This window comes from Ictalurus punctatus, chromosome 7, assembly GCF_001660625.3.
Source record: "Ictalurus punctatus breed USDA103 chromosome 7, Coco_2.0, whole genome shotgun sequence".
NCBI lineage: Eukaryota > Metazoa > Chordata > Actinopteri > Siluriformes > Ictaluridae > Ictalurus > Ictalurus punctatus.
This window is the reverse complement of record NC_030422.2, coordinates 24492832-24519233: the sequence shown is the minus strand read 5'-3', so window position 1 is coordinate 24519233 and position 26402 is coordinate 24492832. Positions and strand designations below refer to the sequence as shown.

The window sequence follows — 26402 nt, the reverse complement described above, 5'->3', positions numbered from 1 at the left end:
CAACACACAACTCACACAGTGGAAAATAATAAGTGTATTAAACATTTTCCTACAAGTATGTTTAATCTCTAATATGAAGTTTTTCTCTTTTTAGAGCTGCAGAGACAGAGAGTGGAAGACGGTAATTACATCTGACATTGTGACACTTTAAGGACTTTTATTTTTCAGCTTTGTGGAGATCTGTGTCCATCCTGTATTTGTGGAGAACTAGTGGTCTGCATCTTGCAGTGTAGCCTCTGTATTTCTGTTCATGAAGTCTTCTGCAGACATTATTCACTGACAAATCCCCACCTGCCTCCTGAAGATCTTCTTTGGCCTACCAGACGCTTTATAGTTACTAAGCTCACCCATTCTCTCTTTCTTCTTAATAATGTTCCACACAGTTGATATTTTTGTAACCCTAAAGTTTGGCAGATGTCTCTGTTTTATTCTTGTGTCTCAGCCTTATAATGTGTCCTTGACTTTCACCCTCACTGTGATCCTCATGTTGATGAACAGTAAAAGAAGACTCTAAAGGTGACCAAAAGTCTTTAATAAAGACTAGATGCTGAAATCTTTCTCACACCCGCACTAATGAAGCAATTAAACACACCTGAATAATCACCAACACCTGTACAGCTCAATGTCCCAAATATTAAGATACCATGGAATGGAGACTGTGTATAAAGTGTTGTAATTTCTACATGTTCAGAAATGTATAAAAAATACACTTTATTAAAATCTGAAGATGTGCACTTTAACCACATGTGATATGGTTGAGTACAAATTTAAAACAGATGCAAATTTAAACAAAAAAAAAAATTGCCTTTATGGAGGGAGCGGTATATATTTAGGAAGAGGAACAGATTCTTAGATTTATATTTCTCTCCTTTCTTTACATTTCTCTATTTCTAGGCAAAAAAAAAATCTACCGATGGCAATAAACTTGATTTATTTTTATTTAGTTTGTGGGGGACCGGGGAATTAGTGATTAGCACGTTTACCTCACATGTCCGGGGTTGGGGGTTCAAATCCCACTTTTGCTCTGTGTGCACGTGTTTTCCCTGCACTTCAGGGGTTTCTTCTGGGTACTCCGGTTTCCTCCCCTAGTCCAAATGTGTATAGTGTGTGTATTGTGTGCCCTGCAGTGGGTTGGCCCCCCGTCCAGGGCATCCCCTGCTTTTTGCCCCGCTATCCCGGGGATATACTCCAGGCTCCCTGCGACCCTGTGTAGGATAAGCGGTATAGAAAATGGGTGGATGGATTTGGTTTGTACTTTTGGTCTGTGGTGTAAATATGATTATTAATTATGAAATATTAATTATTTATTGTTATGTTTTGTTAAATCTAATTGTATTTTGATGAATTCATATAAAATATTGATTCATATTTCACAGAGTTAATAAAGAATAAAAAGTTTGCAGGTAATAACAATTTTATCTTCAGTACAGTTACATCAGTCTCTACTGTATTTGTGTGCAGTTGATGTATGCTGCAGTTCTCTCGCTCTCTCTCTCTCTCTCTCTCTCTCACACACACACACACACACACACACACACACACACACACACACACACACACGTAGGTACGTCATAACGAAAACATTCAGATAAGAAAATGCAAAAGCAGTCATTTCTAACCCATGTCAAAATAAAAGTATCCAACACAGATTTTTTTTGTTTGTTTGTTTGTTACCATCATCAAACTTCTTAGGAAATGATAGGTTTTAAAAACACAGGTAGTACATTGACTTATCGGTTCTTTTAGCTAGTTTATAAACATATACATGCATTTTCTCTCTTCTCTTTTATAGCCATACTGAGTAAATGGGGAAAAAACTTTGTGCCAAGAGCTCACACAGCTTTACATTTTCTTAATCTTTTTTTCATGGGATTTGCCTTTAATTATTATTTTTTATTTATTAATCCAATAGTAAATGATTGATTTGTTTATTTTGCAGTAATTATTTTCTGATAGGAGTGTGTAAGTGTATAGTGTTGTGGTCTTTCACTGCAATCTAGCGGACAAATAATATAACAACTTCATAAAACTTTACAATTTACTCTGTCTAGATGAAAACTCCTCACTACTGGATAATATCCATCATTTACATTAAAAACACAAAACAAACACAAACCCCGAGAGGAACTGAGAAAATGTCTTTAAATGACTTTAAAACGATGGGAGAAATTAAATCTGATAATAAATGTAAATTTCTATCAGGTGAAACAATACACACCTGTGACTGTAAGTAAAGAGCTACAGTAAGTACAGACTGTAAATAAATTCACTGGCGTCCTGCTGCTTATTGATTAAACCTGATGATTTGATGTTGAAAAACACCAGAAAACAAAACAGTAAATAGTATGATTGACATAAACATAGAGGAGAAATGATTTTATTTAAAGTGCTAGTAGAAGATCGGGTGTAGAGGAGAAGATATTTAAGTAAACGTTACACTAGCTACTTTTATTTTGGTGTGAGTTTGAAAATGTCTCTGTTCTGGTTCTTTATCGAAATTTTCTCATGAAGTGAGAAGTTCTGTGTGTCCGTGTATGGGAGTGAAAAACTGATATACATTTATTATATTGAAATATATAAGGTTGAAACCACACGTCTGTATTTATTTATTTTTGAATTAACATGCTTGAAATTCAAGTTCTCTTTTTTTCAGTTTTCAGATTCATGTTTTTAATTCAGATTGAATAATTCAGTTGTCAGATATTCAGAAGTCTGTATTCAGGTCGATAATTTCAGAGCTCAAATTCTACCAGTCAAATTCAGCTGCAAAATTCAACCCGGAAATAACTGAAGTTGAACATCCGGGTTACTCAGGGTTCGGCAAAGGCAATCGAGCTCCTACCATTAAACCCCTCCCCCTCCCGGGAGCACGCCTGTATCACTATAGCAACAGAACACTGCGAAGGCAATCGTGGATTTGAATCAGATTAATAAAGAAAAGTGTTTTATGACTATCGTGTTATTTCTTTATCCGGAGTCTGCAGTGGGAGTGTGGGGGAATTAGCGAGTTATAACGGCGCATCTGATATCTGTTTATACTTTTTATTCATTCATTCAGAGGAGAGATGAGAGAGGAAGGAGAGAAACAGATTAACATCAACTCATTATAGATCAGACTCATTTATTCTGTGGAGATCAGACATTTTAACAAGCTTCACTTGTAAAAATGAAAGATTATAATGTTAGTAAAACATTGTGTGGAAATACTGTATTATTGTGAAAGAATGATGTGTTACAGCATGTATGTGGAAAAGTGATGAGTATAAAACTCTTTGCCTGTCAGAGGTGAATGTTGTTGTTGTGCTGAACAAAGAAATGGAAGAGATTTATAATCATGCAGTTAAAAAGAATTTAAAAATGCAGTTTGTCTCCATCATGGACTTTTTCTTCTAAAAACTAAAACTTACCAGATATTTATCACTAGAGACTCGGTGAACTTATTTTCTCCATCAGGATCAAGTTTTTCCTCAAATGTTTTTCTCTCATCTTCTGTGACTCTTCCTATGTTTTTCCTGAAGCACAAAAATTACAAACACAAATAAATGACTAAAGTTTCAGAAGGAAAACATTTTTTATTTCTCATCTTTGACAGGCTCCTACCATCAACTGTACAAGTTTTCTCTTTTTTTCAAGAGATCATTTAAAATGATTCATTATTTAATCTTCTACAAATCCTCTTAGAACTCCTAATGAATCTGATCCACTGATGATGATTTCATATTTTTTACCTGCAAACTCACATCTCACTCTGTGTGTTTCTCTCAGTGGATGTGACTCTGGATCCTGATACAGCAAATCCATATCTCATCCTGTCTGCTGATGGAAAACAAGTGACACATGGAGACACACGACAGGATCTCCCTGATACACCACAGAGGTTTAAATATTGTGTTAATGTTCTGGTGCAGCAGAGTTTCTCCTCAGGGAGATTTTATTATGAGGTGCAGGTCAGAGGGAAAACTGACTGGAATCTCGGAGTCGCCAAAGAGTCCATTAACAGGAAGGGGAAGATTACATTTACTCCTCAGAATGGATTCTGGACTGTGTGGCTGAGGAATGAGAATGAGTACAGGGCTTGTGCTGGTCCCCCTGTCCCCCTCACACTGAGAGAGAAGGTGGAGAAGGTGGGGGTGTTTGTGGATTATGAGGAGGGTCTGGTCTCCTTTTATGATGTGAAGTCCAGCTCTCATATCTACTCTTTCACTGGTCAGTCTTTCACTGAGAAACTCTATCCATTCTTCAGTCCTTGTTTTAATAACAGAGGTAAAAATTCAGCACCACTGATCATCTCTGTGCTTAACACTGAATGAATTTTCACCTCACAAATTTAGGGTGGGTTACACCAATAAGGATTAATCTTAAATTTAGATTAAATCAAGCTTTATCTAAAAAATTGTCAAAATTGCAGCATTTATTTGGTGGATTGGAGAAAAATGAAAGAGCACAGAAAAATAAGGCACCATCTCAACCCTGTTGAGTTTTATCTTGTGCTGAATTTTCAAACAGGTATCGATACAGCAAGGAAACTGTGATTAGATTAAATCAAACAATTGAACTTGCAATTAGACATGGTAGTGACCGAAATGCAGCCATTCCACCCATGCTCCAGATTTTAATAGCCTTGTGCTTTTATGCTACTGGTTGTTGCCAAATGGTGTATGGAGACCTCTCTTTGAAGTATATAAATCAGCAACTGTGAGCAGAATTATTGGAAGAGTATCGGGGGCAATTGCAGCCTTGAAAATCAGTTAAAAATATTTGCCCCAACACGAGAAACATCTGCTGGATTTTATAGAAGAGCTGGTTTTCCAGGAGTTATAGGAGCAATTACCTGTACTCACATTCCCATTCAAAACCCAGGTGGAGAAAATGGACAGCTGTTTCACAACAGGAAGGGCTATTGTTCCATCAACATTCAAGTTGTGTGTGATGAGAAGGTCCAGATCATCAACACTGTAGCTTGATGGCCAGGATCTACACATGACAGTAGGATCTTTGATAACAGCCACCTCTGCGCTTGAAAGCCATGCGATTCAGAGCCACTTAGTAGGTGACAATGGATACCCCTGTTGTGCCTGTTGACCTGATGACCCCCATCTTGAACCTTCAATGCCAGAAACGAAACAACACCTGCCACATTGCAGCAAAGGGTTGTGTCAAGAGGGTGTTTGGTGTTTGGAAAAAGTGATTGAAACAAAGCTTGATACAACATTGGCATTCATTGTTGCTCTGGCACTGCTGTATAATTTTGGGGAAAGACTTGGAGATGAGATACCTATCATAGTTTGAAGTGGATAACTGAATTTTACATTTCTAAATAGCATTATTTATTAAAAATTTTTTGTATTTACAGAGTTGAAATTGCCCTTTTTCCATAAATAAAAAAGATGGCCCATTTCAAATTGTACCGTTCACCTTTTCTTTATTACAAAAATGTGAGAGTAACATCCCTATGATATTATTACAGAACTAACACTGTTTACTAGTTATATATTTTTAAAAATAAAAAAAATCAGTAGATTTTAACAATCTATTTCCTCTTTTTTCGATCTGTTTTCTACATTTCCACAACTCACTGAAAACTATTTGTACTGGTTGTAGTCTGTAGTAAGTTTTTCCTTTTGCATCTGTAATATTTCCTTTTGTAAAAGAAGCACCTCTTTCTGTAACTTGGCATTCTCAATTTGAATTAAGTTATTTTCTTTCTCTAATTGTAGTCATTCAAAATGATTTTCGTTGAATTCATTTTTCTTGTCTTTTGCTCTTTTGGGGTTTCTGAGCATTGAGTTGGATCTTGTTCCAGAGCTCCACCATTGCTGATGCGTTTAGTACCTGCAGCACCCGTGCAGGAACCGGTCCTTATGTCTACATCATTCGCATCCAGGATAAATATGATTTAAAAAATAAGTTCAAACCAACACTGGTCAAAGCAAAGACATGAATGAGAAAATGAAATGCAGCTTACATACTTTTGTGGGACGATGTCAGTGACTCCAGCTGGTCGGCGATGGAATCATCTTTGAACGGGTTGCTGTTCGTATCATTTTTCGTATAATTTTCTTCAGTAGGGGACCACCACTGGTGAGAAAAGTGTCCCTTCTCTCCTGTGCTACATCTTTTTTCGCTGTCGCTTTTAGGTTTTTCCAGCAGTTTTTCTTTTTAATTGTCATGTTATCGTTCCTTTTGTCTTCAGTTTTGTTCCATATTGCTCCATTAACTGATATAATAAAAATGTTCATGGCTTGTAAAATTTGAGCTTCTAATACACTGTGCCATTTCCTAGCCTGTATTGGTTATGCGAATGAGCGGTTAATAACGGCAGCTGAATTTTTTATTATTATTATTCTAAAGTTTCAAGTTCCTTTACTTGCACGAGTACTTTGTAGTCACTCAAGTGGAAGTGAAAGTTACCTTGTTAAACTGGAGAATTCATATTTCCAGGCTTATGAAATCCGCACGCGCAATGTTGTCAATGGCGAATCCATCATGCTCATTCTCATGCTGGTGTGCTCTTACACAACCACCACATTGTCTAGTGTCAAAAACCAGCTGTCTTTAGGGTTTAAGATTTATAAATCAGTATTAATTATCAATATTTTATTCGGTAGGTTATATACTTTTATATCTTATGTTATCCCAAATTTCCTACACCAGCTTCTCCAGGGATGTAGGGAGGTGCTTTACATTGGGGTGCTGGGTTTATATTAATGTGCTCCTTTTTATATGTTATCATTTCTATAGTAACAGGGCATGCACCAGGATTTGCTCCACATAATCTAAGACTAGTGTATAATCACTGACATGGTGAAGTTTTCAGTTAGGAGACATTTATTTAACATTTATAGAAGGAGTGTCAGTGCTTTGCAACAGTAACAGTCAGTAAGTTTCCAGACACAAGCGTTAGTTCCTGTTATCACTGCTGTATACAGTCGTTCCCTCAACAGCCTCTTTTTTCTTTCTCTTGAAGTTAATGAGACAAAATGTCACAAAGAAACTGGAAAACGTGAACTCCTGAAGACTCGAGTCTCGTGGACGTTCCATAAACAGTTCAAACGAACAGTTCCACGAACAGTTAAAAAGCATGATGTGATTAAAAAATTAAACTTTGTTATCAGCCAATCAATGTGATATCTAGCTGTGACCTCTGTGTCAATGCCCCCATCTGCCCCAGGCTCCTGTTCTCCGGTGTTCTCCCGCTGGTTGTCTCCACGCTGCTGCTGCTGCTTTACCCTGGCCGTGTCGCCCCCGGCGCACCCCGGCTGCACCGCTCTGCATGGGCAGCTCAGCCGTTTATGCCCGATTTCCCCACACTCGAAACATCTCAGGCGTTCGGTGGTGGCAACGACAGTGTAGCTGCTGTCACCGACTTTACACTTAAAGTTGACATCCAGTGTTTGGTCGCGGTTGTTAATAAACGTATACACCTGTCTCCGGAAAGACCGGACGTGTTTCACCGCGGGGTTTTTACAACCGAGCGGAATATCCGTCATGGGGCTGGCGAACTTTCCGAAGCGGGCCAGCTCCTTCATTATCAGCTCGTCTTTAATGAAAGGGGGCACGTTAGAGACCCGCGTCGCAGGGGCAGAAAGAGGGGTAATAAGTAGCATGACATCTTTTAGCCATATTCCTTTTTCGATTAGCGTTTTGGCGGCTCTCTCTCTCTCTCTCTCTCTCTTTTTTTTCAGGAAAACTACTACAGCTTTGTTCATTCGGGAGGCAGAGTAGATGTTCTCGCACCCGACCTGCTTTCCCACCGCTAGCAGAATCTCCATTCTCCGGTACACACCTGACACCATGGCGGAGAGACAGCATCTCCCCTCCGGCCTCAGAGGCCATGGCGTCCCGCTCCCTCTCACCCACTCTCAACTTTTACCAGTCATTGATACTCACATAACCTACACATTCAATAAATTACATTAAAGAAAAGAAAAAGAAAACAAACTCGCATAAAAGACGCCACACGGCTCTCACGCGCTTCACACACCACGTTCACTCCTCCACCGCGCATGCACAGAGAGAGAGAGACAGACTTTTTACAATACACAGAGTTGGGTGTAACACGTTACTGTAATCTAATGACTTTTTCTGGTAACACGGTAATGTAACACATTACATTTTAAATTTATGTAATTTGATTACAGTTACTGATGTCAATAAAATTACATCACTTGCGTTACAAATTTATTGTTAAGAAAACAATATTAAGCAAAATGCATTTAATTTTAAATAAACCACCTCTGCCAGAGGAGTAACCTGGCCTGGGCATTAGAGGCTGTAACTCAGAAGATTTTTTCTTTAGCCCTGAATAATTCTCCACTTGGAGCGGTTTGTCACTACGTAACTGAACGTCAGTAAAAGAAGCTGGCGGTGTTGTAATTTTATATTTTCAGTGAACGGAGGTGAGACCAATCAGACAGGGTTTACTGGAAAATACGTTGAAACACTCGTGTCTTATTCCCTGACAATCTCTCAATTCTGCCAAAGGCTAGCTCACAGTCAGTTAGTGTGAGGGGAAAATGGAAATACACCAATTTATATTTACCAGTGAAGGGGTTGAAACTGAAACAGTAACATCCTCTCATGCTGAGCAGGAAAACAAAGTGTGTAAATGTCTGTATGAGTTTGTGAATATGTAGAAGTTACGTGAACATGATATGAGAAGAGCATAAGGAAAGATAATGTATTTTGCATGGCACTGTAGCAGCTAAACCCATACAATAATAGCTTAGCTGTGCCTCCCCTTGGCTAGAGACACCAAACTAGTCTAGTTAGAAAAGTTTTATATTTTATGGGTCTGGTAGTCCCACAAACAGTGACAACACCCGAGGCAAGTTTTATGATAAATCCAACTTTTTCTGATCGTGTCATACATCGATGCGCGCTAGAATTACTGAAAGAACTATGAGTTTCACTTTGTAGTGTATTTTTGTAGGTTTGATTGGTTTTGAAAGTAACATGAAAGTAAAGTAATTAGTAATCTGATTACTTTTTACATGCAGTAATCAATAATGTAATCAGATTACAATTTTAAAGTAGTAATTAGTCATCTGTCACAGTCACTGATGGCAGGAAAATCAGTCCAATCGAGTAACAGTACAATCAATCAAGTTAAACAGTAAGTTAGAATCTATTAATTCATTAGGTTATATACTTTGATATCTTAATTTATCCCAGATTTCCTACACCAGCTTCTGTCTCCAGGGATGTAGAGGTGTGTTTTACACTGGGGTGCTGGGTTTATATTAATGTGCTCCTTTTTATATGTTATCATTTCTATAGTAACAGCGCATGCACCAGGATTTGCTCCACATAATCTAAGACTAGTGTATAATCACTGATATGGTGAAGTTTTCAGTTAGGAGATATTTATTTAACATTTATAGAAGGAGTGTCAGTGCTTTGTAACAGTAACAGTCAGTAAGTTTCCTGACACAGGTGTTAGTTCCTGTTATCACTGCTGTATACAGTCGTTCCCTCACCAGCCTCTTTTTTCTTTCTCTTGAAGTTAAAGAGACAAAATGTTACAAAGAAACTGGAAAACGTGAACCCTCTCTCCTGAAGACTCGAGTCTTGTGGACGTTCCATAAACAGTTCAAATGAACAGTTCCATGAACAGTTAAAAGCATTATGTGATTAATAAATTAATAAACTTTTTTTTTTTGCATTCCCAGTGATTTGATTTGATTTGATTTGCTGTGTTGTGTGATGGACAGGTGTGGGGGCGGACTTTGTGATGTTGGGTGGAATGTTGGCAGGTCTGAATGATGATCAGGGTGAGACCATCAAGAAAAAGGACAAAAAGAACAAACTGTTCAACGGCATGAGCTCCGATACGGCCATGAAGAAGCACGCAGGAGGAGTAGCAGAGTACAGGTGAGAGAAAGACTGGCAGAGGACTGAGTACAGGAGAGAAAAATCAGGATGTAAAGTCATTACACCATGTTTTAACATGTGTAATGTTATCAGACAGGATATCAGGAAGCATGCAGTACAGATATATTCTATTATTCCTGTTGTCTTGGATACCAGTTCCTGAAAATGATTTTCAGTTCTGACTCAGAGCAGCTTTTGTTTTAATAGATATAGTGTAGAAAACAAAACAACACTCACATAATTGGTCACACCAGAGTGCCTCAACCAGCTGAAATCTTGATTGTAGTGTAGCTTTGCTACACTTACAAAGTGGTGAGTATATAGATTTTTTGGAAGAACAGATATGCATTCAATTGTGCACTGAGTGTAATTCATAAAATGTTATTTATCTTGTAAATCAGACTGAAGCAATAATGATAAACTGTCTCAGGGATGATGTTTTTCTGTGTGACTCTCCTGATTCTCTTCAGCTTCATGAAATTTCAATCAGGTATGGGGAAAAACTATTCTGTGTTTGTGTGTGTGTGTGTGTGTGTGTGTGTGTGTGTGTGTGTGTGTGTGTGTGTGTTATAATGAACTCTAAAGTTGTGATGTTTTTGTGCCCAGAGAGTTATGTAAGTTTAGTGGTGTTATAAAAGATGTTTTTGAGAGAACTCTCTCTGGTCCTCTTGTAAAAGGTGGTGTGTGACTCTCTTTAACTGAATCCTGGTGTGTGGAAGATCTCCTTTCTCAGAGCTGAGTAACGTCATTCACTCACTCACTAAAGGCTCAGCGACTGGGGAAAGTGTTGTTATGATCACTGAAAGACTGAAAGCCCTCTCTATATATGAAGTGAAGATGACATTCAAAAGCAAAGTGCCACAATTCAAAAACTTTTGATTTGTTTTTATATATTTCAGAGCTACAATTCAAATGTTTCACTCGATCAGCTGATCGGTGTCGAGAAAAAGAAAAAAAGAATAAATCCTCTGTCAGCTTGAAAGTAGACGATTCATTAGTTCACTTTGTGGTGTGAGTATTTGTACTGAGGACAGTGTGAAAAACACATGTCTTGTGAACATCCTGTAAGAGGGGTGATTCCATCTTTTGCCAGGGGTTGTACTCTTTATTTATTTATTTATTTATTTATTTATTTGTACAGTGATGACGAGCGGATTCCCAAGTTAGTAGGCTGGCTGATAGTGTTAGCATTTTAGCCTCACGTTTTTTTCCCACTCGGTCATTCAACTGCTTGGAAGCCAAGTTATAACATTTGGAATAAGCACAATTATATGTATGAGAATGGGTAAAAGTGCCTTCACTGTTCTGTTTTTCTTTGGAATTAACTTTTAAGCTGTTATCTCTGCTGTTACCTAATTAGCATTTTAGCTGCACATGAGTTAGCTGCACATGACGTACATTTCTATGAATATGGTTCAACCAAAGCATTTCCTTCTCTCACTCTCTAAATTATAAAAGTATATCTATTTAATTAGTTATGTAAAGCCACCATTCAAAAATTCAAAGTTTTATACTGATAGTGTTTACATAAATGTTCACAAGCAACATCACTAATTCCATGTTGGGAAAGAGCTGCCAGTGCTTAATCTGGTTTTACCGTTGTTGTTGTTGTTGTTGTTGTTGTTGTTATTGTTGTTGTTGTTTTGTCATCAAGATTTTTGGTCACAGGAGAATTATCTGGCTGTGCTGGTCACAGAGATTTCAGCCTCATTTCTTTTCTTTTTGAACAGATGAAATGGGCATTAGGGAGTGTAAATAAAATGACAGACAAAGCGCTTGTGTAAACATTAAAGCACTCCAGACACATGGGTTTTTTCAGCCACATAATACACTGAGGTCATGGCTTAAACCATCATTTTTATGATGATCTACAAAATTTTCCAGGTTATTTGTAATAGTAAATTAAGAAATAATTGAAATTTGACTATTATACCTTTGAGTTGCTACCTACTACTACAATATTGCTACCTACATTACTTGGCCTGTAAAATTTCTTTAAAACTGCACTTAAATTTGAATTGCTTTAAAGATTTAGTGTTTTCATGAGTTTGCCTCTTACGCTGCTACAGACAGCAAACACCAGCAGTAGAGCTACAATATGCAAGAATTTTATGAAAAGTCAAAATGTACTAACCCCATTTCCATAAAAGTTGGGATTTTTTTCTAAAACACAATAAAAACAAAAATCTGTGATTTGTGAAGTCTCCTGAAACTTTAATTAACTGAAAAACGTACAAAGAAGAGATATTCAATGTTTTCACTGACCAATTTAATTGTATTTTGTAAATATAAACAAATGTAGAATTTGATGCCTTCAACACACTAAAAAAAAACTGGGACAGAAAATTTTATAGAATATTTAAGTAACACCATTTTTGGAAGATGAGGTTAACTAATATTAAGATTTATTATTACTAGTATTATGCTACTATAAATATATACATTTGTTTTGACAGCCCTCTCTTATTGTCTCGAACATTGTAGTTATTAGTTAAGGCAATAAACTAAATAATAATAATAAAGAAGTCCAAGGAATATATATATATATATATATATATATATATATATATATATATATATATATATATATATATATATATATATGTGTGTGTGTGTGTGTGTGTGTGTGTGTGTGTGTGTGTGTGTACACACAAATATTAGGGAAAAGTTTTTTTCATATATTCTACATTCTTTACACATAAAGTGAAATATGTCAAGCCTTTTTTGTTTTAATCTTAATGATTACAGATTACAGCTCATGGAAATCAAAAATATAGTATCTCAAAATATTAGAATAAAGAATTTATAATACAGAAATGTCCACCTGAGAAGAGCCCTAATCAGATAATTAACTCAAAACACCTGCAAAGGACATATGATATTGGAAATGATATACGGTATTTGTTTGTTTTTGAAAAAAAAACCCAGAGGGATTACAGGTGGTCGGTCCAGAAGCTCCTATTGATGCTGTAGCTGGTGAAGACCTGGTTCTGCCCTGTTTTATCAAACCCAATACCAGCGCTGTGCACATGACAGTGGAGTGGATGAGACTAGAGGATGTGGCTTCATTAGTGCATCTCTATAAGGATAAAAAAAACAGAAATGAAGATCAGGCTCAGTCTTACAGAGGAAGAACATCACTGTTTAAAGAGGAGCTACAGAAAGGCAACGCTTCACTCAAACTCTCAGCTCTCCAAGTCTCTGATGAAGGAAAATATAAATGTCTCGTTGAGGACAAATCCTGGTATGATGACATCACTGTTCACGTCACTGTCGAAGGTAAGATCTATTTCTACACTTTATACAGTGAATGTTATACTAGAATAAACTTTATTTTCACTTAACATCAATGGTTTGTGCATAAATAAACCACAGTCACTGAATCAACTTTTATTTTAACAGACCCGGGTCTAGTCTAATTTGAGTGCACTCAAAACTATACTGAGCTTTTATTATTTTGATACTTTTCTTCTTTTGTATATTTGGGATCCCACTTTTCCATTTTATTACTTTACTACTGAATTGCACTTGTTCTTATTGAACATGGTATTTAATATATGAAGTTAAACTAATCTGTGTGCCTTGTGTTGTTATTTCACTGTCGTAATCCAACCTTTGGCTTCAGCGAGTGAACCTACGATCTTCTGATCTGGACAAATTCTGAACATCTAGATACCTTGACTACTCATTACTTTCATGTGAATCTGTGGTTACCTATAATAGTGGCCAGTCTTTGAGTAGCTGGCTACACATATGTCTTAGATGCAGCTTTTGGCAGATTCCCAAAACTAATTTTGCTCAGTCTTGTGTGTGTGTGTGTGTGTGTGTGTGTGTGTGTGTGTGTGTAAAGTCACACTTCATAGTATTATTTTTTTACCATATCAAGAACAGTCTTTAAACTGAAAATGAGCAGAAAATAATAACCTCTATGGAGGTTAACAGTATAACATGATTTCACTATGTTTAAAACAATACTTTTATTTATTGCCTATAGCACAGGGAAGCCACCCGGTGATCACGATGGAGAGTTATGATCACTCAGGAGGGATTAATCTAGTGTGTGAGTCCAGAGGCTGGAACCCTGAACCTACGGTTCTGTGGATGAACAGAGAAGGAGACACTCTGCCTGCTGGAGATACACAGATACACAGAGACACTGAGGGCTTCAGTGTGAAACGCCACATCACTGTTTATGATTATAGCGACTCCAACAAGTTTTACTGCAGACTTCAACAAAAACATCACATGATGGAGGCAGAGGTTATCATTAATAGTAAGTGTCTATGATTAAAAACTTGTAACATTCTATTGTAATCATTACAGATGAGGTGATTAAAGATGAAACATGATTGTGATGAACACACACTATTCTTGCATTAGAGTGTATGCATTATTTTAATTATATCTGGTGATTTTGCTACAGTTCTGTCTGAGTGTGTTTTGCATTTATCAATAATTCTTGCACAGTTTAATAAAAATATCTGTAACACTGTAAACTTGGTTTTGTTTTAGGTAAAGTCTTTGATGCTTGGAAGTGGGTTGTGGGCATTTCAGTTTCAGCATGTCTTATTGCTGTCGGATCGATAGTAACTGCAGTTATCTATCACAGGAAAGGTAATCTTTAAATAATTTTCCTTTATAATATCTCTAGCTTAAATTATATTGCAGTTTATACCATAGCTTTAGTCCACAGATTCCTATTTATGGTCCTGGAGAACCCCATGTCCTACACATTTTAGTGTTTTTCCTGCAATAGCACTCACTTTAGGTCAGGAAGGGCTGTTAATGAGCTGATTATCTGGATCAGGTGTTTTAGAGCACAGAAACACCTGTAGGTCCGGGGGTTCTCCAGGACAAGGGTAAAGAACCTGTGCTTTACTCAGTAGACCACAGAAGTCCAGTTGGCCGTGCTCTCTGTGAAGAGGATAATTTAATTCTGTCTCAAAGTCTCACCTCTGTCTTCATCTATTCACTTCCATTACCACAAGCCCTTTCTGAAGAAGTGAAAGGGTATTTCATTAATGAAAGGTTTGGGAGAGTATCGAGTCTCACTCTGCACATCAGTACATTATTACAGAACACAGAATCTAATTTACACTGAGGTTCACTTTAACTTATCTTTCCAAACTTAAGCTCTGGCTTAAGTCTTATTAAACATTATGCAAACCAGCAAATTAATATTTACAGATCACCAAATGTAAATATTTTAATGCTCCTTTCTATCAGACTTGATCATTTTAGGCCAATCTGGTGACTAGATAGTTATTCAAATAAAATAACTAATAAAATATTGATGACAAATAGACTGCATGAAATCCTGCATATATTATGTGAGGCATAATAATCATTTAAACACAATCAAGCCCACATTACCTCATGTGAAAAAGGAATTTCCTCTTAATTAAGTACTTTATTTATTTGTAGAGAGCATGTTGTTCTGTCTGTCAGCACTGCATGCTGTACTGCTGCTAATCCTCCACAGAGCCGTGCCACAGTGTGCAGCTCTGATGTTTCTCAGCACAGCAATCACACTGTTGCTGCCCAGTGGTGCTGTGGCTGAGTGGATTATAGATGTAGTACTGCAGATTTATTAAAGAGCTGCAGACAGAGAAATCCAGAAAACAAAATTCAAAGAGAATTTGATATTCAAAAAACAATAATCTGAAAGCTAAAATATAAAAACACAAAACAGTAGAACAGTCCAAGATCACAGAGAGGATCCACGATTTAACCAACTTGAATTCACAGAGACTTTCAGCAAGACTTCAGAGAGGAGGGACTGTGGTTACTGGATATCAGAAGAATGAATGAGCTACACCTTTACTTCAGTCTAATTAGTGACTATGACAGGTGAGGTAGTATGTTGTGTTGCTAGTGTGACATGTTAAATGTACTGGGTGCAAAAAAACTATGCAGATTTGAGCAAAATTACAGCTTTAGAATTATATACGTGTCTAAATAAAGTACATAATTAAGTTGCTTTGGATAAAATCGTCAACTATATGAATAAATGTACAATGTAAATAATTATCATTAGCTAGTGGCTCAGACTGGTAAATCCCAACAGGTCCTCAATCTTCATGAGTTTGTGTTACAAATTAGTTCTTATAATTGTTAATAATAATTGCTACATTAACAGTTCTACATCAGTTAGTTCCAGTCCACTAATATGATTGGACAAGCGGTGTTCCAGTAGAGCTGATATTTAGTGTAACAACACTGGGACATTTCACTGTTTGTATCACTCCACTTGTCTGTGTTTGCTACATAAATAAAACAGTTCTATCAATAGTCCGTCACATTTAAACCTTTACTGCACTTACTACGACCTGTCAGTTAGTCTGTGTGTTACTATGGCAACGCACCCCTCAGTCCAGCTGTGGCTTCTTTGGAAAATATTTTCATTGATGGCACTTTTTTATCGTGTCTGAAATGTCAGTTGATTGATATGTATTTCTAATTTTAAAAACCTGTCTAAAATCATAATCACACGATGATCATGCTGTTGTAAAGAATATACGGCACTCTGCGTGTGGCTGAAACTAGGAAACCATATGTTAAGTGATGATCTATTTACTGTTAGTGTGCATAAAGTAGGTAGTTGGTACTGTGTCATATTCATTTATTTTATGATATTCGGTCATATTCAGCAGTAGTCAGGCACTGTATGATATTAAATGAGAATTTTGCTGAGCTGACATTAACACTGACTCAGTAATGTTCATCAAACCCTCCCCTCAGTACTCATGACTTACAGACACAATGTAAGATGCTGAAGGTTCATGAGAAAGTGTAGATCAAGGGAAAGGGCAGAATTTACAGCTCCTTCTCATGTTTATTCAAACTAATAATGCCAAATTACACACACATCAGGTTTATACAGATTTGAACATTTATTGGGACGTAAACAAGGAGTAAGAAGATTAGAAATGCAAACCTTTTTTTTATTTGTTTGTTTCTGTATAATAAACCAGTTTATCTGTTTTATGTGTTGTGATTGGTCAGGACTGAGTTTGATTAGAGTCTGGCTCATTTGCTCTTTCTGAGTATCCCAGATGTTTTCTCTGGATTTTTGGCTTCTTGAAATTTTTTCCACCTGTTTTTTAAACCCCAATTTTAGAAACCTTGAATTTTTTTAACCCGGTTGAATTTTTATTACCTGAATTTCTTAACTTAAATATTCAATACTTTCCTTTCACTTGGTTTCATTCAGGACCTATATATTAAAATATCTTAAATTCACACTAATAATTAGTCAGTAACCACATTTACACATTTATTTTCAAGTATTACACATTCAGGTTCAGCTTCTGCTCATATATAACTCATAACCAGACATGGGGAGTAACGGAATACATGTAACATAATCAGGACTCCAAAAACTGGTAACTGTAATCCGTTACAGTTATGTCAAAAAACAAAGTAATCAGATTACAGGTACATTTTGTAATAAAAAAATTGGGAATACTATCAGGATTAAATTTTTACATTTTTTGTTTGTTTAGAGCCAAATAAATTGACATAACACAACATAGACAGCTGCTTGATTATAGTTCTCTCTTGCCCACGTGACACATGCGCAACCTTCTGGTGAATGCGCAAATAAATTTTGCACAAAATGAATCTGGTAAAAATTAACACATTGTTCTCTGAAATGCTTTTGTTAGGGTGATCATACGTCCTCTTTTGCAGACCTTAAAAACAGTCTAAAATTGAGAATATGTCTGGGATTCAGCTTTAATTTAATTTAATTATGATGTGCTTATGGTAAAATATTGCATCATGTGTGCACATATTTGCATTGCTTTAACCCCTCTCTGTAATTCCCGCCTTCTCACACACAAAGTTGGTCAATTATAAAAGGCTTGCAGCAACTATTGGCCAAATTCCTGCCTCTCAAACATTAACCTACTCTCAGCGAACACACAAAGGTGAAGCGATGTTGTGTAAGACATCAAACAGTTACTTGACAATAGCAACAAATGAGAGATGTCCTGAGTCTAAACAATGCCCGTGGCCATATAAAGTCATTTTTAATTTCATGTTCTCACACTGCTTCGTATTACATGGCCATTCAAATGTGTAAATGATGGCAGAAGATACACTTGTGGCATCTAATATTTTATTTCATTAAATGGACATTTAAAAGAATGTAGAAAAAAATGTTAAACATTGGCAGAGTGAAAACAGTTTTATTTAGCTATATTTATGTGATGCTAATAGTGTGTCTTGTTCTGTGTAGTAAAGTCTGCATGCATAGTAAAGCCGCAGTCACACTAGGCTTTAATGCTCAATTGACCTCCATTCAAATGCATCCGATAATGACAGATCAGAAACGCAAGCTTGTGTAGAATTTTCATATTATGCTGCATGAGGAAAGTTCAAATTTTGTGAACTCTGACCTGCGTAATCTTATTTCGTGAAGACATGTGGCCGATAGATGATGTCACAGCAAAAAGAAATAAAAAAAATGGAAATCCTAATTTTAGCGATTTCGAGAGATCCTGTACTTTACAAGGCAGCTATGAAAGATTATAAAAACAACTTAAAAAGCAAGTCTGCCTGGTTTGCAGTGTCGTTGAAAACAGGAACAGATGGTATATTTAACAAAGGGAAACATTCAATTATTTTTTAATTGCTTCAAATACTCTCTGACATTTTACTGCTGTAAAATGCAATAACACATGAAAACTTCAGTGTATGATGTCATATCTGAAGTATGATGTCATATCATGCCCATATTCGCTGCGGTGAGAATTGTGTCCTCTTTTTGGAAAACCAGAATATGATCACCCAATCTTTTGTGCTGTAATGTTACCCGCATCAGGGCCAGTGATCTTTTATTGATTTACTTATTATATTACACTGTATCACTATATTACACTGCTTAACCTGTTTACACTTTTATTTATATAGAATTTACACTCAATACTCAAACTATTTTATCTGTTTTATCCTCAGAGCTTCAGAAGGAGAAGAGATATGCAGGTGAGAATGAACTTTTTGTGGTTTTAAAATCATTCTGAATATTTAATTGGAGGAGACAATATCACATTGTTAAAATGTGAGATATTAAAGCACTGTATACACGGTCTAGACAGAAATGAAGTGTGTGTGTGTGTGTGTGTGTGGTCTGAAAGGAATTACAGTAAATACCCATAAGTTACTGATACTGCCTGTAAACTATTAGTGTCTTAAGGACTGTTCCACAGGTGCATGTGCAATAATTGTTAGTGGTTCACTGAACAAGCATGAAAAACATTGTTTAAACCTTTTTCAATAAAAATCTGTGACGCTTATTTGGATTTTACAAAATTATCTTTAAAATACAGTCTCCTGAAAAGGGACGTTTCTTTTTGAGTTTCTATATGAACCATAACGGACCTGTAACATCATGTTCCACTTCGTGAAGTGTGCTTAATCATTTAACAAATAAATAACATCAGAGGACAATATCATTTCATAACTGCAATCTGATTTGTGTTGTCCTTTTACCTTATCACTGTATTACACTGCTTAATCTGTTTATTCTTTTATTTATATAAAATTTACACAAATAGTATACAAGGTCTAGACATGAAGAAATGCAATGCGTCTTTGTGTGTTTGTGGGGTGGGGGTGGGGTTTGAAAGAAATTACAGTAAATTACAAGATTACTGATATGAATTTTAATTTTTACATGTGACATTAGCTCTAATATACCCAACATGTCCAAAAGTATGTGGACACCCCTCCTAATTACTGAGTTCAGGTGTTTCAGTCACACTCATTACTAACAGGTGAATAAAATGAAGCACATAGCTGTACAATCTCCAGAGACAAACACTGGCATTAGAATGGACTAAAGAGCTCAGTTACTTTAAATGTGGTGCTGTCAGTGTGTCATCTTTACCACACGTCAGTTTGTGAAATTTCTTCCCTGTTAGATCTGCCTCAGTTAACTGTAAAGATACGTTCACACTAGAGAGTGACAGGCGACCGTACATGTTCTATATAAACACATAACACAGAGCTGCGTTTTCAGTATCAGTGACAGCGCGACAAGCAACATGTGAGTTGAGATTTTCTCAACTTTATGTAAGTTGGGTCTGATGTAGCTCAGTGGTTAAGATGTGGTTGGATTACTGATTGGAAGGTCATGAGTTCAAACCCCAGCACCGTCAAGCTGCCACTGTTGGGCCCTTAAGCAGGGCCCGTAACTAACCCTTAACTGCTCAAATATATAAATGAGATAAATGTAAGCCGCTCTGGATAAGGGCATCTGCCAAATGCCATAAATATAAATGACATGGTAAATCCAAACGATGGCTCAAATGGTTCCTCGAATTAATTGTATGGCGCACGGGTATTAGGGATAAAGCAAATAACAGCTTCTATTAACCCTCTTTCCTCAGTCAGCCTTTTCAGCCTCTTGGTTCATTTACTCAAAAGAAAAACTAGCGCATGTGGTTTACCACGGAGAGTATGCAGGCCTGGAGTGTCTAAATGAACACACTGGCAACCAGAGCAGTTCAGAGACACATCTGGTTTATTGCAGATTCACAGAGGTTTATATAGGAACAAATAGCCGTTCACAGGCATAGGTGTGGAAATAATATGGCAGTTGAACTGTCTGGCCACGTACGTGAAAAACATCTTGGGCAATACAAGAATGTACAGGTTTCTGAACATATATGGCACGTACACAACAGACAGGTCTAGAAAAGTTCATGAGACAGAAATTAAACTATAACCTAAACATACTTATACATATCTGATGGAATAGAGAATAGAGAGTTTCCAGCAATGGGGAATAACATTTAGTTCCTACCTGCAAAGTAGGTAGTAGCATGTACTGCTTAACTAAAAAATGACGTATAACTCATAACTATGGATTCATTGTATCCTGTCATATATGACTTCTCATTAAACCTGTATAGAGACATTACAAAGAAAAATAGCTAGTACAGTTAGCTTGTGCTACTAATAGCTAATACGAATACGTTATGTAACGAATATCAAACAACAGATTTTTCACACTTTTTCCACTTTAATAAAACGTTACAATTCAACGTGCATTTTAAAGATAAATAAATAATAAACTGTAGTTAACTGTGAGCTGTAAGCTACATTTTGGTCATGACTCTCACTGGAGCTGAATGGATGGTACACACCCACACGCAACATGTCGTGTGCTAGTGTGTCGTGTACAATGTAGTGTGCGAGTGTGAACATGGAGTAAGTGCTGTTATTGTGAAATGGAAGTGTTTATGAGCAACAACAGCTCAGCCGTGAAGTGTTGGTCCACACAAACTCACAGAACAGGGCCGCTGAGTGCTGAAGCTCGTAGTGTGTAAAAATCACCTTTCCTCTGTTGTATCACTCACTACAGAGATCCAAACTGCTGATGGAAGCAACATCAGCACAAGAACTGTGCATCAGGAGCTTCATGAAATAGGTTTCCATGGCCAAGCAGCTGCACACAAGCCTAAGATCACTATGTGCAATGCCAACTCCATATTAATGCCCATGGTTTTGGAATGAGATTTCCAACAAGCTCATATAGGTGTGATGGTCAGGTGTCCACATACTTTTGTCCATATAGTGTACATAATATTATTCATATGACCTCATGCATGTGTTAAACACCACATTTCTACTGTCTATAAAATGTATTATAGAAACAAAGTTAAATAAATGAACTTGTTGGTTTTATTCAACACACAACTCATACAATGGAGAATAATAAGTGTATTAAACATTATCCTACAAGTTTGTTTAATCTCTAATATGAACTTTTTTCTCTTTTTAGAACTGCAGAAACAGAGAGTGGAAGACGGTAATTACATCTGAGTTTGTGACCCTTTAAGGACTTTTATTTTTCAGATTTATGAAGAACTGTGAGTAGAGAAATTAGATACATAATGTTTGAGATGAAGCATATATTTTTTTATTTGCCTCTGTACTCCACAATTTTAAATTTGTACTCAAACTATTTACACGAGGTTAAAGTGCACGTACTCTTTAATAATGAGTATTTTTTTATACCCCTGAGTTTTACCATGTGTAAATAACAGCACTCAGAATTCATTGTGCTCCTGCCATCAGCAGTTACATTATCAGTGAAGATGAGTGAGCCAGTACCTGAGGCAGTCGTACAGGACCATGTTTTACAGATGAGGTGGTATGCTTTGGATCTTGTCCAGTCCTTTTTCACCTCCACACTCTGCTCCTGCCATCGCTCTAATACAAGTTCATCTTGGTCTTATCTGTCCACCAGACCTTTTCCCAGAACTCTGCAGGCTCCTTTAAGTACTTTTTAGTAAACTATCCTGTGCATCCTGTTTTTGTGGAGAACTAGTGGTTTGCATCTTGCAGTGTAGCCTCTGTATTTCTGTTCATGAAGTTTTCTGCAGACATTATTCACTGACAAATCCACACCTGCCTCCTGAAGAGTGTTTCTGATCTGTCAGACAGGTGTATGAGGATTTTTCTTCATTATGGTGAGAATCTTCTGCTATAAGCTGTGGAGATCTTCTTTGGCCTACCAGACCCTTTATAGTTACTAAGCTCACCCATTCTCTCTTTCTTCTTAATAATGTTCCACACAGTTGATATTTTTGTAACTCTAAAGTTTGGCCAATGTGTCTGACTGATTTATTCTTGTGTCTCAGCCTTATAATGTATCCTTGACTTTCACTGGCACTCTGGTCCTCATGTTGACAAACAGTAAAAGAAGACTCTAAAGTTGACCAAAAGTGTGGAATAAAGACTAGATGCTGAAATCTCTCTCATACCTGCACTAATGAAGCAATTAAACACACCTGAATAATCACTAACACCTGTGCAGCTCATGTCCCAAATATTATGATACCATGGAATGGAGGCTGTGTGTAAAGTGTTGTAATTTCTACTTGTTCAGAAATGTATAAAAATACACTTGATTAAAATCTGAGGATGTGCACTTTAACCACATGAAATATTTGAGTACAAATTTAAAATGGATGCAAATGGGGGGAAAAAATGCCTTTATGGAGGGAGCGGTATATATTTAGGAAGAGGAACAGATTCTTGGATTTCTCTCCTTTCTTTACATTTCTCTATTCTTAGGCAAAAAAAATCTACTGATGGCAATAAACTTGTTGTTGGTGTTTTAAATATTGATTTATTTTTTATTTGGTTTGTGGGGGGCACGGGGGATTAGTGATTAGCACGCTTGCTTCACATCTCTAGGGTTGGGGGTTCAAATCCCACCTTTGCCCTGTGTGCATGTGTTCTTCAGGGGTTTCCTCCGGGTACTCCGGTTTCCTCCCCTGGTCCAAACACATGCGTTGTGGGCTGACTGGTGTTTCCAGATTGTGTGTAGTGTGTGTGTGATTGTGCCCTGCAGTGGGTTGGCCCCCCGTCCAGGGCGTCCCCTGCTTTTTGCCCCGCTATCCCGGGGACAGACTCCAGGCTCCCTGCGACCCTGTGTAGGATAAGCAGTATAGAAAATGGGTGGATGGATTTGGTTTGTACTTTTGGTCTGTGGTATAAATATGATTCAAATATTAATTATTTTATTATGTTTTGTTGAATCTAATTGTATTTTGATAAATTCATATAAAATATTGATTCATGTTTCACAGAGTTATTAAAGAAGAAGAAGTTTGCAGGTAAGAACAATTTTATCGTCAGTACAGTTACATCAGAGTCTCTACTGTATTTGTGTGTGTGTGTGTGTGTGTGTGTGTGTGTGTGTGTGTGTGTGTGTATGTGTGCGTGTGTGTGCGCGCCTAACCTCAGGCAGTAAAAATAAATCTTTGTCTCTTACAGATTTTTTCACGTAAAAGCTGCAGCTCTTTCTCTCTCTCTCTCACACACACACACACACACACACACACACACACACACATAGACGTCATAACGAAAACATTCAGATAAGGAAATGCAAAGGCAGTTATTTCTAACCCATGTCAAAATAAAAGTATCCAACACAGAACAAAAAAGTTTCCGTCATTAAAATTCTGAGGAAATGATAGATTTTAAAATTGACTAATCAGTTTAGTCTGTTAGCTGTTGTATAAACATATACATATACAAACGTTACATTTTCTTAATCTTTTTATGGGATTTGCCATTTTTATTTTTTTTTATTAATCCATTAGTAAATGATTGATTTGTTTATTTTGCAGTGATTATTTTCTGATAGGAGTGTGTAAGTGTATAGTGTTGTGGTCTTTCACTGCCATCTAGCGGACAAATAATATAACAACTTCATAAAACTTTAAAATTTACTCTTTCGAGATGAAAACTCCTCACTACTGGACAATATCTATCATTTACATTAAAAACAGAGAAACACGAAACAAACACAAACCCCGAGAGGAACTGATAAAAATGTGTTTAAATGACTTTAAAACGATGGGAGAAATTAAATCTGATAATAAATTGAAATTCCTAACAGGTGAAACAATACACACCTGTGACTGTAAGTAAAGTAAAGAGCTACAGTAAGTACAGACTGTAAATGAATTCACTGGCGTCCTGCTGCTTATTGATTAAACCTGATGATTTGATTTTGAAAAACACCAGAAAACAAAACAGTAAATAGTATGATTGACACAAACATAGAGGAGAAATGATTTTATTTAAAGTGCTGGTAGAAGATCGGGTGTAGAGGAGAAGATATTTAAGTAAATGTTACACTAGCTACTTTTATTTTGGTGTGAGTTTGAAAATGTCTCTGTTCTGTTTCTTTATCGAAATTTTCTCATGAAGTGAGAAGTTCTGTGTGTCTGTGTATGGGAGTGAAAAACTGATATACATTTATAATATTGAAATATATAAGGTTGAAAACCACACATCTGTATTTATTTATTTATTTATTTATTAACATGCTTGAAATTCAAGTTCTCTTTTTTCAGTGTTCAGATTCATAATTTAATCCTCAGTGGTCCTCTGATGATGATTTCATATTTTTTACCTGCAAACTCACATCTCACTCTGTGTGTTTCTCTCAGTGGATGTGACTCTGGATCCTGATACAGCTCATCCTGATCTCATCCTGTCTGCTGATGGAAAACAAGTGACACATGGAGACACACGACAGAATCTCCCTGATACACCACAGAGGTTTAATTATTGTGTTAATGTTCTAGGAAAGCAGAGTTTCTCCTCAGGGAGATTTTATTATGAGGTGCAGGTCAGAGGGAAAACTGCGTGGGAACTCGGAGTCGCGAGAGAGAACATTAACAGAAAGGGGCTGATTATACCGAGACCTCAGAATGGATTCTGGACTGTGCGGCTGAAGAATGAGAATCAGTATAAGGCTCTTGCTGGTCCCTCTGTCCCCCTCACACTGAGAGAGAAGGTGGAGAAGGTGGGGGTGTTTGTGGATTATGAGGAGGGTCTGGTCTCCTTTTATGATGTGAAGTCCAGCTCTCATATCTACTCTTTCACTGGTCAGTCTTTCACTGAGAAACTCTATCCTTACTTCCGTCCTGGTTATAATGCAGAAGGTAAAAATTCAGCACCACTGATCATCTCTCCTGTATTTAACACTGAATGAATTTTCACCTCACAGATTTAATAATCTATTAAATGGTGAGAATTAAAATTTAATATTTTACATTTTCTTGTAAATTTTAGAAATACATGTTCTGTTTTAAAGTGCTGTACAGTTTATTTTAAAACCTGTTTTTTTTTTTTTGCGTAAGAAAATAATGTTAATTCTTCAGTCTGTTTTTTACACATTATGATTGTGGAACTTTATTCATATTTGATTTGTAATGAAAGATCATTCACAGTTCACACCGAGTTTTACTGCAGAATTTAATATGATCAATAAAATGTATGAAGTTCAGCTGCTGATGTCTGTGTAGATAAAACCGAACAGACTAAATGAAAAAATAGAGATATATTCGATTTACACTGTATAAAAGTAGCAGTTCTTTGTAGAAATAGTTGTTAGATGCTATACTTAAATAGAGGCAGATATTATTTGCGCCTCAGAATTGTTGTACATTAACAGGATGCTGTCACATTACAAAGTTGAATTCGGAAGCAAGCGCAGATCTTCATTTAATAAACAGTAAACACAAACAAAGGACTCTACAACAAACACACAATACTGTGGCCAAAACTAAATACTGTAGAATAGACAAAAACATGGATAGATGATAACGTGAGACAAAGAAAGCAGTGCAAACAGCGACATATATACTAGTGTGATCATTAACCGAACCGTAAATCAGGTGCAGGTGGTCATGTGACACTGGTGAGTATGGTGCAGTGGCTGCTGGGAAATGATGGCCAGAGTTCCCTCGTTGATACATGACAGATGCAGTACAGAGTGTAAATGACTAGACTTATATTTATTAAAATGGAATATAATAATAATAATAGTAATAATAATAATAATAATAATAATAATGTTTACAATAAAAGAAAAACAAATACAGTTTAAAACAATTTTAAAGTATAAAGAATAATAAAAAAAAAATACAGTGGTTTTAAGATGTAGTGCAGACTGAAACAGGATGACAGAATAGAAGACCTGTGTGTGTGTG

The 26402-nt window shown here is 36.6% G+C and overlaps 2 protein-coding genes across 3 annotated transcripts in view; both read left to right on the top strand.

The window, feature by feature from the left end:
* Positions 1-26402, top strand: part of LOC128633123 (myelin-oligodendrocyte glycoprotein) — a 73283-nt gene that overhangs the window by 40697 nt on the left and 6184 nt on the right. The window contains exon 4 of one of the 2 annotated variants that reach the window (XM_053681946.1): positions 95-121. In XM_053681946.1, the coding sequence (XP_053537921.1) occupies positions 95-121 (27 nt within the window). Of the gene's footprint in view, positions 1-94; positions 1537-26402 lie in introns of those variants that run through there. The other variant, XM_053681947.1, reaches the window with a different exon arrangement.
* On the top strand, positions 9924-26173 carry LOC128633120 (butyrophilin subfamily 1 member A1-like). The gene is made up of 9 exons (XM_053681937.1): positions 9924-10185; positions 10275-10363; positions 12802-13152; positions 13868-14146; positions 14386-14487; positions 18835-18861; positions 21665-21691; positions 23481-23507; positions 24855-26173. Exons 2-9 carry the CDS (start codon positions 10306-10308, stop codon positions 25400-25402), a joined length of 1419 nt encoding a protein of 472 aa, XP_053537912.1. The 5' UTR covers positions 9924-10185; positions 10275-10305; the 3' UTR covers positions 25403-26173.

Excerpts from the sequence above, each read along its gene's own strand:
- LOC128633120 (XM_053681937.1), top strand. The coding sequence starts at position 10,306 with ATGATGTTTTTCTGTGTGACTCTCCTGATTCTCTTCAGCTTCATGAAA. Across the intron at positions 14,147-14,385 it reads GGCAGAGGTTATCATTAATA|GTAAAGTCTTTGATGCTTGG; the intron begins GTAAGTGTCTAT and ends GTTTTGTTTTAG. Across the intron at positions 23,508-24,854 it reads AAAGAAGAAGAAGTTTGCAG|TGGATGTGACTCTGGATCCT; the intron begins GTAAGAACAATT and ends TGTTTCTCTCAG.